Source organism: Macadamia integrifolia, chromosome 4 (genome assembly GCF_013358625.1).
Source record: "Macadamia integrifolia cultivar HAES 741 chromosome 4, SCU_Mint_v3, whole genome shotgun sequence".
NCBI lineage: Eukaryota > Viridiplantae > Streptophyta > Magnoliopsida > Proteales > Proteaceae > Macadamia > Macadamia integrifolia.
This window is the reverse complement of record NC_056560.1, coordinates 28987401-29007458: the sequence shown is the minus strand read 5'-3', so window position 1 is coordinate 29007458 and position 20058 is coordinate 28987401. Positions and strand designations below refer to the sequence as shown.

The following is a 20058-nucleotide window of genomic DNA, read 5'->3' as shown; positions in this document are numbered from 1 at the left end:
CATATTATTAGAAAAAAGAAAAAAAAAAACAAAAACAAAAATAAAAATAAAGAAGTCCATCTTTGGAACAAGTTTTTATTTTTTGAATTTTTTTTTTATTTATTATTCTAACATAACTTAGTTCATAGGCTTATAGGTAACCAAACAGTTTTCCACTCAGAATCAACAGACAGAATCAGGGTAACCGAACAGTTTTCCACTCAGATTCAATTGACAGAATTAGGGTAACAAAACAGTTTTTCACCCAGAAGAAAATTGTTTCAAAGAAACTCATCGATATGAGTTACATCTAGAATCCTGAATCCCTAGAATGTGGTTCGATGGAAAATTCGAACCGAACGCCCCCTTAATGACTGAAAGGACTTTGTTCTCAAGTACCTGAAAAATAGGAAGTACAGAAAAACAGTCCATGGCAGGGCTTTGACTGTCGGTGAATAGATGAAGGTTAAGGTTGACTAGAAGCAGGGAGTAGTAGTGATTTGATAGATATTTAATTGTAAGATATGTTGGTCGGGTGGCAGCATGAATAGAAGAGGTGTTTGTTGCAAAGAACATAAGTAGAAAGTAGAAAGTAGAAGGAAGAAGAAGATGATGAAGAAGAAGAAAAGATAGATATCTAGGAATTCCACCTAGGATATGGAGGAATCTAACTTCAAAGAGGTTTTTTAGATTAACCAGTAGTAGCACAAAGCCTCAAGATGTAACAATGTAAGGCAATGAAGAACCATGGAGAATTAAGTGGATAACAAAAGTAATCAAAATGACAAGATGTGAGCTATCAAGTCCTCTAGAGACTCATAGGAAGAACCTCTTTTCCTGATGCAAACTTCTACCTTCTCCATCACAGACTTAGCCCTCTCCCTCATCTCCTCCCTTTCTTTCTCAACCATTAGTCTTCTTATGCTTCTCTCAATCTCCCCTCTCCAACCTATTCTTCCTCCATATGCAACCCAACCCTCCACACATGGCTCACGAACCTCGCATTCACCTTCTGGTCTCCAAAATTAGGCCGACACAACATTGGCACCCCTTCACATATACTCTCCAGTGTTGAGTTCCAACCATTGTGGGTCCAAAACCCTCTCACTGCAGGATGAGCCAACACTTCCTGTTGTGGAGCCCATTTGACAATACAACCCTTTCCACTAATCATTTCTAGGAACCCATAAGGCCACAATGGTTCAACCTGTTCTGACCATGGATCGAGTCGGAACAAACCACCCACAAGAAGGGGCACTTGCTGTTGGCTAGCCCCCAAGCCATCTCCACAAATTCTGCCTCTTCCATGCCAGGGGTTGGATACATAGATTCTCTTTCTCCAATCAATTGTATTTAAAGATATACTTGTTACCAATCCTAAGTTATACATATCTTAACTGTGTCTAAACGTAGTTGAGTCTATTCCATTTACCTTTCATAGAGACGCTGCACTCCATGGCATAACCTATAAGCATAAGGAGAAACAATGACAGAAATGAATTAATAAGACTATCCCTATTAAAAACAGAGCAACCCTGGAACTCAATCTTGTTTTCTATTTCCTTTTCTTTTCAAAGATAAACTTATTTGAAAGCGAAGGCAAAGCAAAAACAGTTGGTAGTGGAGGATATACCATGGCAGAGAGGGTTTAGGGTGAACAGATGCAATGCACTGAATGTCAATCCCTCATTTCCAGAATGTTGTTTTAACTTTCCAATGTTACTGCTGTAAGTTATTTCCTTGTCTTCAAGTACTTCTCTACCATTTCATGTTAAATTATGGAGCTTCCCCCCAAACACCCCCCCCCCCAACCAAAAAAAAAAATGGCAAAAAGTGCCATAACCCAGAGCTAATCCTGCTTTCATAGGGCCCTGGGAGGTGGTGGATTGGGGTCAATTCTAATCTTCAGTATTTGAAGTTTTGGAAGAAGCTAATGAAGAAGCTCTCAAAGCTTCAAAACCAGTGGCAAGGGAATTGTGTTGCTTTTTGGAATGACAAATGGAGTGATGAACACTTGACATTCAGTTTCCAGAGCTGTACAACAAAGCAATCAACCCAGATGCTGGTTGCTGACTACTCGTACTTTTCAAGGACACACTAGATGCTGGGACTTGAAGTTATAGAAATCTACAGAAGCCCAACATTCTTGGAGGTGAACAGCATAGGAGAATATGGGTTCTTGAAGTTTTGGACTTAGTACAGTCAAGTCAGTTTGATGTAATTTTTGAATTGGAAATGCCTGATTTGTCTGGCCAAGCCATGTGAGTGGAAGGAGATCACACAAAAATTCAAACATTTTTTTTGGATTGCACCCAGGAGAAGACCTTACTGCTGATCACCTTGTTTCCAATAGCCATTGTAAAAACTTGGTTTTGGAAGATATGGCACTCAAAGTTGTAGAATTGGTCTTTCATATCAAGCAATTGAAGCAGCGTGTCGAGCTGCAATCGGATAATTCCATCGTGCTATGAGCGGGCAATCCTGAATAAATGGTAAGATATGGGTAAGAGTTCGTGCAGATCTTCCTATTACCAAGAAGCCTGCAGAATTGAGAATGGGAAGAGGAAAAGGAAATCCTATGGGTTATATTGCTTGTATGTCCACGGGACAAATCCCATTTGAAATGAATGGTGTGAATTATTCATGTTGGTGAGATGGCCATCCGGCCTCATCATGGAATCACAGTATCGGTCACTCCGTTACGGAAGGAATAATTTCAGGAGTAATGGCAGGGCGATTCCGCTGATCGAAAAAGATCCGTTGTTCAACGGATCTTTGGACTCTATCTCTATAAAAGAGTAAATAGTAAAGTTGGAAATACATACGCATATGATCAGTTAGTTGGAGCCCTAAAATTCCTAGAAACGTTCTCTGTCTTCTTCATCCTCTGTTCTTGAAACCCCCCCTACAATTCAAATGTTCGACAAGGCGCTACAATGGATGCGCATACAACCATATTCTGTTTGGTACCAGAGGCATCTGCGAACCATATTTTGCTTCATTGTACTTCTCACTCTAGTTTTAGAAATGCACCTTATATATTGGACACATGCCACATCTAAACACTATGGTGTCATGTATTAGATTCCTCAGATTTCAGAAAGAGCCGTTTATGTTGTTTGGGGTCAAGATTTTTTTCTATGAAAAGAGAAAAATGCCCTTTTTCGGCGGGAATAAGATCGAAAAAAATGGATAGATCACTTAGGCGAAGCAGCTAGGTTTGCAATACTTGGGGGTATGATAGTATTGTAAAATCACTTATCTAGCAAGCGGTAGGGAGAGGTCTATGTCAATTTAGTATCCCAACAGATCTTGTTTGTAAGTTATTTGAGTGCCTATGATCCTCTTGGACCCCAGCTGGTTGCTTTCCTTAGATATCTCACCAGGGAAATGAAGGAAGGTCTCACCAGGGGAATGAAGGAAGGTCCAGCAAGAGGGCATTACTGCGGGCCATGATTTCATAATTCTTTGTCTGTATGACCAGAACTACTTTCGTGACTATCAAATAAACCATTTTACTATCTCATCGTGCATACGGCGCTTTTGTGTACTTACTAGTCATCTGTATCTGCATAAGTGCTAGTTCTGGTTTGGCAAGGCAATAGAGCTACATCAGCCCGCACTTTCTCTACTAAGATTATTGCCATAATGATCAAATTTCTAGCAACATTGAATTGGAGCTCTCGAAATCGACATCAGGAAGGAAGAAGTAAAGATTTCCTAAAACTTGTAATTTTGTAGTTTTCTTATTAAATAAATTTGGGAATCTTGGTATTAAAAGCTAAGTTTTGTTGAATTTTCGGTTATTTTACGTACCAAAAGAAGAGAACAATAGCAAAAAATGAATATCAAACATGAATGGTGGACGATTCAAAAGGGGGCTTCTGTAAAAGTCAAATGGAATCAAGATAAGCTCAGTCGATTCCGAATCTCCGATTCCAATTTCAATTTTGATTCACCCTAATTAATTCCAAAGGGTTGACTAGTCATAAATTTATTGAGTTTATAATATCTTTCAGTAGAGGTGGATATGGTTATTATATGAGAAGTTATAAGTCTCTCTTTACGGGTCAATGGAGGGACTATTCCATTAAAATAAAGTAATTCACTGATTTAATTTTTCAGTGATTCTCTTAGACTACACTTGATTGGAGGGAAGCCTTAGGGCCCATATAATACATAAATATCTGAATCAAAAGTCCAGTTGGAATGAAGGCTCGATTCATGTATGATGTACCTACCATGGGCATTAGGCATGAGACATGTTGGCCAAGCAAGTCCTAGTACTTGGACTTTTTCCCCCCTTTGGGGTGGACCATTGAGTGAGTCTCCATTTTTTTTGTTCCTTGATTCATGCTATGGTTAGTGTCTTTTAATTTGTTAGAGTTAATCTTTGTTTTTCTTCCCTTGATTTGCATGGAATTTGGGAATTTATTTAAGTTAATATCAATGACTATATTTTTTTTTTAGTATTTTTTTTCATATTCGGTTGATATAAAAAAAAAAAAAAAAAAAAAAAAAGAGTTATCTATGTTGATGAATTTCAGATATTTTGTACATAAAAATGGATTTTAGTATTTTTTTTTTCAAATTTATATTTCTTTTACACACATTTATTGTAAACTTTTCTGTATTATGTCTAATATCTCATTAAAAAATAAAAAAATTTCAGTTTTTCTCCTTTTTTTAAAAAACAATTTTCTTAATTATTTTTAATTTTTTATTATCATTATTTTTTGCCTATATGGGGTCTAATACCAAAAAGTGTCATTTTTGTTGATACTGATATTTTAAACCATGCTCTAGATCCTTTCCATGTACGGAGAAATTACTCTCTACATACGTTGTAATATGGCTATCTATCCTACCTATTGTGAGGAAAAAGATCCTCTCCAATGCATTGGGCACCCAACCCATCATCCGACGGTTGGGATGACACAAACAAGTACCCTCAGCCATCGGATTTCGGATTGGGCACCCAATGCGTTGGTGAACAGTCGAATCTCCTAAAACGGTTTTGCTTTCATTACTCATTGCTTCTTTTTGGCAAAGCTTTTTATAACCACTAGTTGCTCTTTATGTCAATTGAACTTATCATATAGACACATATCATCCTAATACGGACATAGAAGAACTCAACCCTATAAACTGGCTTACAAGGTTAGCAAGATCATATCAAACCACATCAATTTCTTTGTGAAACCAATGTGGGATCATACCCCATATGACTTATCTGAGACTGTAACATACTACCACGCTTTTAAACCCGACGTCCATGGTGACCCATTTCGGATCATGTAGCCCTTTCTCAACAACTCTTACTCTACTCCACGGTTTCTGCTTGGCAGTTGGTAGCTCTTTCCTAAGGGCTTTCACTTTGGCACCGTGTCTTCCCTTCTGTTTTCAGTATATGAGATGAGGGAACCCAAAACCATATTAACCCACATCAATTCCCTTGTGAAATCAATGTGGGATCAATCCCTCATATAATTGATATAGGATCATAATATACCACAATGCTTTATAACCCAATGGTCGTCTTGGCCCACTTCGGATCAGGTACGCCTTTCTAAATGACTCTCACTTTGCTTCAGGGTTTTTACTTGGTGGCAGGTAGCCCTTTTCTAAAGGCTCTCACTTTAGCACCATATCACTCCTTCTGCATATGGGTTGACCCGACTAATTTGATACTACTGATATGGACTTGGAAGAACTTAACCCCATAAATCGGCTTACAAGGTGAGGGAACCCAAGACTATATCAACTCACATTAATTTTCTTGTGAAACAAATGAAGCCCCATATGACTGACATGGAACCATAACATACCACCACACTTCGGAACTAGACATCCATGTTGGTCCACTTTGGATCAGATAACTCTTTTTAAGCAGCTCCAACCAGGGTTTCTACCTAGCAGCATATAGCTCTTTCCTAGCGGCTCTCACTCTGGCACCAGGTCTCCTATTCTATGCATGGGTTGGGCTGAGGATCGACTGCTCCAATAGCAAGTTGTTATTGGCCTGAATGCCTGATTTCTTAAGTATGCAAATAAGGCAGACAAACTCAAATCGTTAAGAACACTTTCTTAAGACAAGTATCTTAATTCCCTACTTCATTTGTTCATATTTCTCTTACCTATTCTATAGAAGAATGCTTGAAACAATGAAAGCTAAGGCCAAACACAATGTTTACTTCAATGGTAAATGTCCCCTAGGCCAAAGCTTGTAGTTCAAACATTTGATACCCGTTATATTATCCCAACCCCTAATTTATAGACTCCTAACTTCATCTAATAACCAAACCCTAAAGAATACCTTCCCTAGAAAATGTTACTCCTACAGAATTGCTATTATTTTACCATTGGATTTCTCATTAACAAATGCAGTCTGAGCAATGAAAATAGGCATCGAATGTTTGAATCATAAGATTTGCTTAGGAGGACATTTACCTTTGAAGTAAACATTGCATTTCGCATTAGTTTTCATTGTTTCAAGGACTCTTATCCAAAATAGGTAAGAGAAACAGGAACAAGGGAAGCCGAGAATTAAGATATTGGTCTCAAAAAAGTATTCTTAAAAGTTTTGAGCTCATCCAACTTGTTTAAATGCTCAGGGATTTGACTATTAACACATTCTCTTCAATTTTTTTCTGTAGGGCTTATGTTCCACCAACCAACTTTCTTTTGCTCCCTCAACCTATCTAGTTGGCTATCATTAATAAGCCTTCCAAAGAGATATGTGTTGAAGGAAAAAGATCCTCTCCAACATCAATCATTTACCTCCCACCTATTCAATGGTTGGGACAACATGGACATGCATCCCTAGGTGTTGGGATGCATGTTCAAGTTGTCTCAAACATTGGATGGGTGGGAGGTAAATGGTTGGATGCCCAAGTCGTTGGAGAGGAGCCAGATCCGTGTTGTAAAGCCTTATCCTTGAATCTTCGTACATTAAGAGGGCATTTTGGGTAGTCAAAATAACATCATATTAATAGTGTTATGTCTTATATACAAAAGACTTTTGTCTTCTTTGTACCATGGAAGGATGTGGGCAACTTATTTCCACTATCTATAGTCACATGGAGATTATATATTTATACATATACACAGGAAAAGAACACTTCCTAATCGTGAGGCCTCGTGCAACGAACAAGCTCATTGTGGTGGGGGCTAGGATAAGGGTGGAGTTGAAGGGGAGTCTGCAGTTTCGAGGTTGGGGGTCAAGAGGGTTCATAAAAGGAGCTTGGGCCGGAAAGGGAGGTTTGCGGTGGCGGCAGCAGACAAAACATGGTTTGCAGACTGCAATGGTAGGTAGGGTTTCAAAAATTGGTTAAAATTAAATCTTCACTTTCTCTCTCCTATTATGTGTCTGGCTGGTCTATCTCCAATTAGGACTGATTGGAGACGATCTGAATCAATCGAATTGCGAATCGTTGGGTTCGCCTCAGGGTCGGTCCCAACGTCAGGCTCAGACAGGAAACCCACAATGATCCGTGCACGGAGTTGTTAGAACTCCCTATGGGTTTGAGTTTGAAACCCTATTGAGGAAACCACACAGGAAAAACAAGAACACGAATCTAATAAAATTATGGAGGATCGATTTGTACCTTTCACCTAGTATGCTGAAGATGATTGATGTTGGTCACTCCCACTTTCGCTCTCTTGGCTTGGCTATGGATCTTCTACAGCCCCTTAAACCTCCTTGATTCTCTCACTTTAGTGGTAAAGTGGGGAAGAGTGAATAATAGCTGTAGGGACCCAAAACCTAGTATTTATAATACTGTCCTGCACTCAAAACCCTAAACCACAATGGGTTGAGCCAGCATATCCCTAAGCTTGAGAGTGGACCGAACCGGTTCATGCAATTTGACTCTCACCCATTTAATCAACCCGAATAATTAATTTAGCCCATAAATCAACAATCTCCCACTTGGGCTACATTAATTATAAGGATGTCTTTTAAATTGGTGTGGCCATAGAATCTTATTACATTAACCACTCTTACTGTGATTCAGTTGAAAAACCACTCACATCGAATAACAGCAGAAGATACACCTCAATATACGGCATACAACTTTCTGTTATTACAAACATAAGTAAGTTTCTTAACACGAATCTATGTGGGATACCATCACAGAAATATTGACATATCCTCAAATTACACTGTTGTCATTCCATGTAGGTCCTTAACTGTGATATTAACCTTCACTGTGGCAAATCGCCTTTGATCTGTGGTTAATATCTAACTGTGGCCTTCCGCCTATAAACTGTGGCAAATATTGCTTATGAACTGTGACAAATACTGTCTTAAAATGTGGTAAACATTACCTTTTGAACTGTGGCAAAATATTACCTATAACCAAGACAATTACTGCCTATAAAAACATTCTTAAATGAAATCATAAACCAAATATTTCAATAAATAACTGTGCATAATGTAAATGCTAAAACTTAACCATAATTCATCAAACTGTGCCCCAAAACATACGGGCTAAGGTTCAAAACATAAACAAATACTAAACAAAATCACAGCTCCCACTAATCAAGCATTTCAAATAACTGTATGTAAAGAAATCCTAACTACTTGATGGGACCAAATTTTACTTGCTCTCAATTACTGGTGATCATTCTACCTCACCCTTTCTTGGTATCATCCTGCTTATCAACCCCAGAATTCTTCCTCTTCTCTAACCATTTCTTGAAAATAAAACAGTCCTTCTTCACATGTCCTTTCTTATGGCACCAGAAACACTCTACGTTGTTGGTATTCTCTTCATCCTGAGCCTTTTGAGATGTGTCAAGTTCTTGAGAGCTATTAATCCTGTCATATGGCTTGACGCTTCCTCTGTTGGAAACATTTTTGTTCCTTCTGCTTGGTCCACCAGAAGATCCCTTGTGAAAAGTTGCATGTGCACTCTCAAACCTAGTTTGTTTCAATTTTTCTTCCTCTTGAGTGCAAATGGAAATGAGCTCATTTAGGCTCCAACCGTCCTTCAGTGCAATGTAGGTAGATTGGATAACTTTATACTGACTAGGGAGGGTATTCAGTGCAATATGTACAATATATTCTTCATCGATCTGTATTCCAAGATCCTTAAGTTTACCAGCATCAGTAGCTACACCCAAAATGTATTCTCTAACACTCCCACATCCATCATACCTTGTATTCATTAGCCTGGTCATCAATGTGGTTTTCTCAGCTTTCTTGTTGTGTTGAAATCTACCTTTAATAGCATCTAGGAATTCTTTTGCAGTGACTTTGATCTCTATGTTCCCACGTATAATTTCAGGAACTGCCTTTTTTAAAACCAGTATGCACTTTCTGTTTGCTTCAGTCCATTTCTTAAACTTGGTCCTTTCAGCACTTCTGCTCGAGTCTGTGAGAGGCTCAGGTTTAGGCTCCCTAAGTGCCAAGTCTAAGTCAAGAAGACCTAAATGCAATTCTAATTCTTCCACCCACTTTTGATAGTTGTTACCAGTGAGCATTGGGATGGAAGACACATAACTTGAGGGAATGGCCATCTTACTACAGCAGTAACAAGAACACAATACATGCCAAATATCAAAATATAAATCATAATATAAAAGCATGTAATACTATCAATATATTTTAAATAAGAGTTACAACTAAAAATGTATCCCTATCCTTTGGGACAGGAATTAGCTGATGCTCTTATATTCTTCTTTTAACTGTGAAAACAACACTAACTTCGGAATTCAATCACCTTTGGGCAAAAGAACTCCAAATTTAATGTCCCTTTCTGAAATGTGGATAATTATCCTCAAACCTTGATGACATAACCTTTGGGAAAGTATCATCTTTACTGTTGGGGAAGATACAATCGAATTGAATGTACCACTTTGGTGGGTTTCACTCAGTTCTATCATATCTTTCCCATTGGAGATATATATCTTTATGTTCAAAACATACATATAAATATGTCACTAGGACAACAATAACTATACAAGAGTTACAACCGCAACTACATTCCTATCCTTTGGGCTAAGAATGCACTGGTCCTCTTGTAAATTCATATTTACTGTGAAAAGAACAATAACTTTTGAAATCCCTCACCTTTGGGCTTAGGAACCTCTAGGTTACTGTCATTTTCTTAACTTTGGTGACATCACCTTTGGGCAAATGTCACCTACATTGCTACCATGTGGAAAATCATGAAATAATAAGATGTACCACTTTGGTGGATTCCACCTCATCATTTCATGGTTTCCTAAAGCAAAATTACTTTGCAACTAAGAATGAGCGGAAGCTTACACCCTTTTCCAGATTAACATATTTCAATTTAAAAACCTTTCCCAATTTCATGGTAACTAATAACATATACATTTTTCAAAGCATTGATTTATACTCTCTTGTTTCAATGATTAAAAATAAATACAACATACAATTTTAAATAAACATATCATTAAAAATTAGATCATTAAATGTATTTTGATTTGATTTAAAACTCCTACCCAACTTAACTCATTTAAGTAAGACATGGGCTTTAGGTCTAGTGTCAAACAATCATGGGTTCAGCCCATTATTTAATTTACATAGGCTTTAAACTTAATATCAAACAATCATGGGTTCAACCCATTATTTAACATCTTAAAATCAAGTTTGGTAGTAGAAGTTTGACTCCGACTCCAACAAATCCCTGTGGGAGCCGATAACCTTTCTTTCACCCTTTTTATTTTTTTTATTTTTTTTAAGGATCAAACAGTGGACCTTTAACCCATTAGACTTAAAACAGTAAAACAAAACTTTTATTGAATAACTAAACATCCATGGGCTGAGCCCATTATTTATTTTAAAGAGTGGGTCATTTCTTTTGTTTTCTAAAACTTTAAAGGACAGCCCATTATGTTTTAAGAAGTGGCCCATTTCCATTTTATAAGAAAATAATAACTTAAAAGTGTGATAGACCGAAGTTTGGGTCTATCATCACCCACAAAAACAAAAAACCTATAACTAAACCCTCTTCCTCTACCGAGAGAGAGCAATGACATCTGAATCAGTTTTTTTTTTTGGAAATTTTTTTTTTCTCTCTCCTCCGGCAGCCGGTTTCCGGCAGCGCGTGCCGGCGCGTCCGGAGGTTTTCGGTGACTTGCGGCATACCGCCGTGACCGTCTTCTCGTGATCTACAACTTTCGTGAAGAAAGTTTTCCCATACAGAATTTTTAAATGATGGTAAAATTACGATTTTTATGATTTTCATGATTTTTAATCAAATCAGGTTTTAAGTAATAATCAAAATCTTCATGTACAAGAAAAATTCAATCGATTCTTGTCCCATGTGGTCTGCTCTGATACCACTTGTTAGAACTACCTATGGGTTTGAGTTTGAAACCCTATTGAGGAAACCACACAGGAAAAACAAGAACACGAATCTAATAAAATTATGGAGGATCGATTTGTACCTTTCACCTAGTATGCTGAAGATGATTGATGTTGGTCACTCCCACTTCCGCTCTCTTGGCTTGGCTATGGATCTTCTACAGCCCCTTAAACCTCCTTGGTTCTCTCACTTTAGTGGTAAAGTGGGGAAGAGTGAATAATGGCTGTAGGGACCCAAAACCTAGTATTTATAATACTGTCCTGCACTCAAAACCCTAAACCACAATGGGTTGAGCCAGCATATCCCTAAGCTTGAGAGTGGACCGAACCGGTTCATGCAATTTGACTCTCACCCATTTAATCAACCCGAATAATTAATTTAGCCCATAAATCCAACAGGAGTTTCTAATCAAACCCTAGAATAGGGCCCATGAAATATCTGGTTTGAATCTATGGGCCCCGATGACTTTGCCCTAGGAAACAGACCCACTATTCGTCCACTAGGGAGGGGCCCAGCTATGCAGCTATGAGCCCATGATCATGAGTGCGTGGTACGCATCACGCGCCCTATAGACAAGTTTCCTCCTTCTGGTGTGGAATAAGAACAATTCCTCTCTTCTTTTTTTGATTTGGTAACTCTGGCCAATTTGCCACTGAAATCATCGTCTCCGTCTCTCTTAAATCTCTGGAGTTTCAACTTTCAATCTCCTCATCAGACTCTGGTAAGCTCACCAAATTCACATCTATTCTTCAATTTCATCGGAACATTTCTGAATAATCCCGTTAATATCTGTTCGAATTGTTATCAATTCGCCTTAAATTCATAATTTATGTGTCTGCAAATCGGCATCTTTTTGTGACCTTCTGCGTTTGCAGCCATTTAACTCTGTATTTGGTTAGCAATCTCTGATGCTTTCCACTTTTTAATGTCTGCGTCGAATTTCTTTGTTTGGTTTGCTAGTCTTTTACGTTCTTATTGTTCAGCCTTTGATTCCTTGAATTTGGTGATCTTCGATTACTCTAGGGTTTGTAAACCTCTCTTAGTTTTCTGTACAACATCAATGAAGGGAGAGCTACAGTTAGAACCGGCAGGGGAACGAAGTCCAGGTGATTCCGATCCCCTGCTTGGGAACGAGGCTAATTCGTTGACGGAAAGTTCGAACGAAATAAAAGATGTAGAGATCGAAGCTCCTTCGGCGGCTTGTTGTCGTATCTGTCTAGAGTACGACGGTGAACCAGGTAATGCTCACTTTCTGATAATTGAACTATAGTCCCTTTAGGCAAGATTTTATATTCTCTGTTGATTTACGTTTCTTTCCTTTACTGCATTTTGTATTGAAGCCAGACCTTCTATGCTTCTTCAAGAAAGAGACTCCACGGCGTTGTAAATTATATTTTTCCCTCCTCCAACTTGCCCCCTTGAAATTATTAGCTTTGATATATTATTTGAGTTCTGAATATAGCTTTAGGATGATTGTCATCTTTGGTTGGATGTACACATTTGAAGTTCAACATTTGTTTATTCACTAAGCAATTAAAAAAAAAAAAATATATATATATATAATAATAACCCTGACATTGCTGGAAACTTATTTTAAACCCCATAATCCTGCAGTTACTACCATACTGTCATGCTGCGCCATGGTGGTTTAACTCATCCTATGGTAACCCTGGAAGTTCAGTCTACTAATGTATGGTAGGTCAGCGACAAATAGAGTCTGTATTAAGTTTAGCTTGTTTCATGCTTCTGTTCTTATTGGAGTTGGATTAGTTGAAATAGAAGAATAATTTTCGCTAATTAAAGACCTTATATTTTTTTACTTGAACTTATCCCTTAGTAGTTTTAACCCAATCAAGTGGCCTGGTTCCAAGTGAAACATTGCATTGTAAATTTGTCCTTTCACTCATTAAGCAATGAAGCTGTCTGCTGGTTTATCATAAAGTATGCGGTTGTTGCTATTGCTATGGTCTATGTTAATGTATGAAGTTATAGAATGGTCTTGAGAAGGGAGTATTGATGTAGATCATAATTTTCAACAAGTCTAATATGAGCAAATGTTTCACGATCAACATAAATGCTTTTTCAGGTACAGGTGGAGAATTGATATCTCCTTGCATGTGCAAAGGAACCCAGCAGTTTGTTCATCGTTCATGCCTTGACCATTGGCGCTCTGTGAAGGCATATTTTCTTTCTCTTGACTGTAAATTTGATAATTTGAATGAACACTTCTACCGTTTTAGTGAAGTTCATGACACTACAAACGTGTTGTTCATTATTAATGTTTTTGTTTCTTCCTACAGGAAGGATTTGCTTTTTCACATTGCACAACTTGCAAGGCCCAATTCCATCTTCGGGTTGAATTCCTGGAGGACTATTCCTGGCGTAAAATAAAATTTAGAATTTTTGTGGCAAGAGATGTTCTACTCGTGTTCTTGGCAGTTCAAACTGTAAGTAAGACCCTGATTACTACCTATACAGCATGTCTATTGACGTATTTTGCATTGAAATGGTAGGAGTGTCTATGCTTGTAATGTAGTTCTGATTTGTAAGCTAAACCAGTACCAGAACAGGACCAAGATTTGGGAGAAAACGTATATAACAAAATCAGGTGTCGATCAGGCTGATAGCCTGGTTGAGTTCCCCTTTTAGACAATATAAGCTTTGCTGGAATTTTCAGCATGATCCAATGGCTGGATCTGCTGATGTGGACCATTCCTGGTGACACTAGGATAGGGTTAAATCTGTCAAACTAAGGGTCAGAATAATGATCAGATTGCAGATATATAGGCAAACAGAATATCAGTGTACCATTAATTTCAAACCCAACAGATCAGAAAAACATCATGTATTGATTTCAGGTTTCAGGTTTAAACTGCAATCCTACTTGAAGTAGGACTGGGTCAAATACTAAGTAGAATCAGTTCTTGAAAACAGAATATGGAAGGGGGTACTGTCTATTGAATAGTTCTGAAACCAGAACTGAAATCAGCAATGGGTCTGGTTGTATGTGTTTAAATAATACAAAAGACTTTTACGAAAGTTCAAACAATAATAAGATCATACACAGATCCCTTATCAATTATATTGCAGAAATATGGCGAAGGACAGAAATTAAATTTTGTCTTTTCAATGCTGATATTATATGAAACCTAGTCCACACAATAATAATTAATTAAGGACATAAAATATGATGAGTGAATTGTATCACACTTGGTTTTGGGCATCACAAATATATATGTTTTGATCTATTTTGATTTCTCATGCTAGTTGAAGAACTCCTCAACTGAAGCACTTTGACTGTCCAACATTCTTCTTCCTCTTATTTATCAATTGCCTTAAGATAGTAGCCTTGTGCTTAGAGCTCTGTATCTTTGTGAACCAAGGTTTCTCCTGTATCTGCTAAATGGAAATCCTTATTTTCCTTTTCCCAACCTCACTTGTAGACTACCCAGGAGAAGTGTCTTCTCTTCTTTAGAGGTGTGGATGCACAATCAGATACCATAATTTTTGGTGGAACACTTTCATTGAGTGGAACTACCATACTTCATGGAAAATCAAGCCCTTTTAAGGCCATCTTCTGATAGATAAAATTGGATAATTTTGCAGTAGACAATTTATTACTCTTTATTATTGTGGAGAATCTTGTCTTAATAGAATTTTGCACCAAATGGAACATTTTTCAATTTTATTTAAATGTTTGTTTTTTGGAGAAAGCTATAATGTTATATCCTTAAATTAAGAGGGCAATCTGATCAATGACCCATGTTCTGCTGTGTGGAATCCTACTGAGAGTAAACCAATGATAATTTGACTTTACATTCTTAAAATCTGAAGATAAGTTTGTACTCTCTCTCTCTCCCCCTGCTTTTTTTCTTCTTGGGGGGAGTGGGGAGGGGGAAGAATCGCTTATCAAATTTGTTTGGGTGGGAAAGATAAATGTCATGCATTTCTTCCTTTTTCAGAGCAACAGTAAATATCGTTTTCCCTTCTAATACGTCTTTTTTTCAGGTGATTGCTGCAATGGGTGGCTTTGCATATTTTATGGATAAAAATGGGAATTTCCGGAATTCATTCAATGACAGTTGGGACCGTATACTGTCAAAACATCCAATACCGTTTTACTACTGCATTGGTATGGTTCTACATTTTTGGTCCCCATCCGTTCATTGTGGCCTGTTTTTATAGTTCCCTTTATCTCATGCTAAGTGCCAGAAGTTGCTGCAATAAACTTTGAATTTAAACATGTGTGAAATTTCTGCTATCTTACCAATCCATGAGCATCTATGGATTCCTAGTTGTAACTTGTAAACCTCAAAAAGGTACTGAACAGTAAGGATATAGGTGCAAGGCCACAAAATCTGTCTTCCAGGCATGCAATTGCGTACAAAATGTACAAGCGAGGAGGTCTGACTCTCCATGCGATTTAGTTCCTCTCCTTGATAAAAAGTTGAGATAATTGGCTAATCATGAGGTGATCGTTTAAAGACACACTTTTGCATACAACGGCTTTGTTAGAATGGAATTGAAAAACCAGTTAATTGTAAGCAATATTTCTTTTATTGTGAGAAGTAAGGCAACATCTTACTTAGGACAAGGCTTGGAATGATTATAAATATAATCATATTATCCTCTCGTTTTTCCTCCCTTTACTTTACAGGGGTGGGGTAATGTGTATTCTAATTTCGAAGTTGAGACCAAGGCTTCAAACACTGATGTATGATATGTTCCATTATCTCTGGGAAAATGCAGGTGTACTAGCCTTCTTTGTGCTGCTGGGGTTTTTTGGGCTCATACTACACTGCTCCTCTTTCAACAATAGCGACCCATGCATGGCTGGCTGCCGGAACTGTTGTTACGGATGGGGCATTTTGGACTGCTTCCCAGCTTCGATGGAAGCTTGCTTTGCCCTGGTTATCATCTTCGTCGTCATATTTGCCATTCTAGGCATTGCCTATGGTTTTCTTGCTGCCACCATGGCCATCCAGAGGATCTGGCAGAGACACTATCACATCCTCACAAAGAGGGAGCTCACAAAGGTAAAAACTTCCATTGGTTAATCTGTTTGTTGTGAAAATTCAAGGATTCATTTATATGCTGGTTACTTAAAAATTTGATAAACTGTTTCAAGTCACTGGGGCTCTGTGGCATAAGTAAGCACTCCTCCCCCTCTAGTTCTCGCCATTTTATGATTATGGGGAACAGAGAAGTTAACAATCCAGGTTGCCCCTGGTGTTTCTGCTAGTGGAGAGCTTCATTGCCATGAACACCAGTAATGTCCAGAACTCTGAAGAACATTCACAAGAATGTGTGTTGTGCCTAAAATGCCATCAGCACCAGTGATTAACCACTGCAACTACAGGATTCACTTTTCTAGCCGTTTCTAGAAATGTTCCAGTGCAGGATCATTTCTCATTTTCAAGTAGATATTGTGCATGTTCTGGGAAAGGTGTCCTGTCGACTGCTGAGTATGGGGCCAAGTTGGGTTAAAAGTAGCACTGGTTGCATAGTTTATTATAGAATGTTTTTAGCAAGAGGGTAGCCAATGTTTCTTACTTTTAAAAATTAAGGATACAAGAAGATATGCAATGTTTCTTACTTGTTGGATGTTGCAGGAATATGTAGTTGAGGATCTTCGTGGGTGTTATACACCACCAAAGCTGGACCTAGAGCATGAGGAGCGTCTAAAATTACTGAAGCTTCTGTAAAGAGAGATGCCGGCTGAAAGAGGTAAAGAAAACTCGGTGAAGAAGAAATGTCTTGGACCTGTCCCCAAACATGTGATATATCAATGCATATAATGTATTTATTAATGCATGACAAACCTGTCATGGAATGAGGCAAGAGAAATTATCTCTTCTTTAGCAGTTCTTTGGAGGATGCGGCCGAAATGTGAATAGCAGATCTTAAAATCTTTGCTTCCTTCTCCAATGTTGTGTCCTTTTTGTTGCAGGCTAAGAGCCCCTGCAAGCTTACTGAACTGAATCTAGGATAGCAAAAATTTCATCATAAAAAATTATTTCCTTTGTTGCACATTGTATATGTGATTTGGTTGTTTACTCATGAACCATTCGATCATGGTTCATTACTCTCTGTGCTGTTGGGGCCAGAGGTATTATAGGGTTTCCAGTATGTTATTTCACCTTCGAAATTGCATGTGGGAAGGCACCGGTCCTCCTACATGTCATTTCATGGTTTAACATAAAGACTGCTTTCCTAGCTGAACTCATAACTAGCTACTTCATGGATGTCATGTACATTATGAGGCATGAAATAATGAGAAGCCATATGAAGAAGCAAATGTTCTGCTCTAATCGAGCTGTGAAATCGGTGTGGTGAGGTATTGGAAGTGTTCAGGAGAAGGGCCAAGCCCTTCTCTCATCAGCAGAAACAGAAGTCAGGGCGGTGGGCCATGCCACGCCTCTTCCTATTACTTGTTCGCTACTTCCTTTTCCTTTCCAAGGGCTCTGAGTCTTTGAGGATGGAGCTGATGGATTAAGGGAAACAAATCGATGTTTGGTTAAAATCTGTTTTTGTATAGGTGAAAGCACTCTTACAGCCGCAGCGAGCATCCGTCTCAGGAAGACGGAGCGAGCTAAGGCAACCTCACCAAGCGTAGGCTCCTTGGCTAAAGGGGTTCGCTGGAATAGGGTGAATGCAGAAATAATATGGATTGGAGCAGGAACTGATGAGTATATATACAAAGGATAACAGTGTATATGTACTTATATTGAGACAAGTTGCAGGGGGATCTTTAAATAATGTGAAAGGACAATACTTGTCATGGGCAGCTGAGATCCTTTCAATAATGGCACCCTCTTTGAGATTAGATTTTGGCCCCTAGGTATAGAACACTGGTGTATATTGGCTCAAGTTGGGTTACCTCTAGGTTGCAACATAATTGGGCCTCTGAAGAAAGCTTAGATGCTCCCAACTTATAGATTGTAAATTTTCAAGTATGTTAACTTAGGTTAATTCACTAAAATTTAGTCTACTTTTGGATTTTTTTTATTTTATTTTATCATAATTATAATTCATATTAAATGTGATTAAGCAATGAGGAGGTATTTTTTGAATGGCACATCTTGTAAAAAAAATTATATTTTTTCAAGTTGAATCGTCTTCTTTACTTTAGACAAATTTTCATCACTCCACATACATTTTCCCTTTTTTGTTTCCACACATCCATGTTAACATATTGTTTCCATTTTAATTACAATTTATCATAATAATATGTCTTTTAGCATTTTTAGTTATGTCAATATATGAATTTTTCTCATTACCAAAAAAAAAAAGATATGAATTTTCTGGATTCTTTTCTATTTTTTGTAATTTTTTACTTTTTTTTTTTTTTGGCAATTTTGTTATCTTTGTTTGAAAGGTTTTCCCACCGGTCCTTCTCAAGTGTTTGGAGAACATTAACCTAGCACGTCAGTGACTACCTATCCTTGGTAGAAATACCTTTATTAGGTAATTTCCAAAGGAAAATGTAGAATTTAGGGTGACTATTCGCTTTCCATGTTAAATACCAAATCAAAAGAAAGTTCTGATCTTGTTTGTGTGTTGGGAGGATGACAAGATAAAAAAAACATTCATTTTGTTCTTCATTCACACGTATTGTTTGTTCACGGGTCTGTGTTCCCTAGTCAATATAGATGGTCCGATGGCCAATTAGATCTTAGAGATTGACCAGCTGGCTTGGTTTGGCTATTCATCTCTTTTAGGTTTGGCTATTCATATCTATTGAATAGGTTAGCTTGTGTGTTTCTCCTAGGCTTCAATTCAAGTAAACCTCTTGACAGTAATGAGTGGAAGAGGACAAACTTTCTATGTGGATAGGACGTATCAATACATGAAAGATGCAAGGGTCCTAAGGGTCTCAAGGAGAAGATCAAAACCTAAATGTGTCAAGGGTTGATCATTGAAGTCAAGGCAATTTGAGCACTGACGTAGCTAACAGCCACCTTCATAGTCAATTCATTAGGGCCTCCCCTAGGCATTTCTATACCGACTAGGGCTGTTCGATCTTAAATTGCATCTCTTGCCTCTTCGGTGTGTCACCGAAGTAGTCTCCATACATTGGGCAAAGATTGTTTTTTAGCAATAGAAGTTGTTCAAACCTCATTTTGGTTATGATACTTTGCTTTTCTCTGTCTCTTTGATGAATTTCATCCATATCAACCTGATAATCAAAATCAAACAATTATGTCTCAGTTAGATTCTCCGATCGAAATTTGGGAAAGCTCCATTCAATTCTCGATGAAAACAGACTTTTGCGAATTCTCCCTAGAATAAGAAGATCATGTTGAGATCTTCGGACATATTTGAAGATTTAATGTGACTATTGTCACTTTGGTTAACACACAAAATGAGACTTTAACAACTTGAAGCAGCTTTTTTCGAAAAGAGGGAGAAACGCAGTAAGATGTTGAAGAAGCAGAATATATGAAAATTAATTAACGGAAAATTCCAAAATCTGCAAATTATCAAATATGAAACCTTAGAGATGGATAGAACAAGAAAATAGCTACAACCAATATAGACTTGAGACCATCGAGGGATCAAGGGTTCCTTCCATACATCAATTGAGTGGCCACTAGAATACTACCATTGAGGAAGTACTTGACTTTCAAAATCCTAGGTTCAATAAAAGAGCTTCATTATATGATATACACTGAGCTAAGTCTAAACCCTAACCCACTTTTGTTTTTACGTTTACAACAAACAGAACAATGGAAAAGAG

General features: G+C 37.8%; 1 protein-coding gene and 1 pseudogene across 2 annotated transcripts; one reads left to right on the top strand and one right to left on the bottom strand.

Moving 5' to 3' along the window:
• Positions 1-708: 708 nt before the first annotated feature.
• LOC122076485 lies at positions 709-1348 on the bottom strand (annotated as a pseudogene).
• Positions 1349-11880: 10532 nt separating this feature from the next.
• Positions 11881-17348, top strand: LOC122075645. Of its 2 annotated transcripts, none has more exons than XM_042640751.1 (7): positions 11881-12039; positions 12342-12556; positions 13405-13496; positions 13619-13765; positions 15327-15450; positions 16068-16354; positions 16931-17348. In XM_042640751.1, the coding sequence occupies exons 2-7, from the start codon at positions 12379-12381 to the stop codon at positions 17021-17023; spliced, it is 921 nt and encodes a 306-aa protein (XP_042496685.1). In that variant the 5' UTR covers positions 11881-12039; positions 12342-12378; the 3' UTR covers positions 17024-17348. The 2 variants fall into 2 exon arrangements, with proteins under 2 accessions (XP_042496685.1, XP_042496686.1); XM_042640752.1 differs by having other exon boundaries at positions 11886-12036; positions 12341-12556.
• The last annotated feature ends 2710 nt before the right edge of the window (positions 17349-20058 follow it).

Bases quoted from the DNA above. Each gene is read 5' to 3' on its own strand.
- LOC122075645 (XM_042640751.1), top strand. From the start codon at position 12,379: ATGAAGGGAGAGCTACAGTTAGAACCGGCAGGGGAACGAAGTCCAGGT. The intron at 13,766-15,326 runs GTAAGTAAGACC...TCTTTTTTTCAG, and splicing joins TGTTCTTGGCAGTTCAAACT to GTGATTGCTGCAATGGGTGG. The intron at 15,451-16,067 runs GTATGGTTCTAC...GGGAAAATGCAG, and splicing joins ACCGTTTTACTACTGCATTG to GTGTACTAGCCTTCTTTGTG.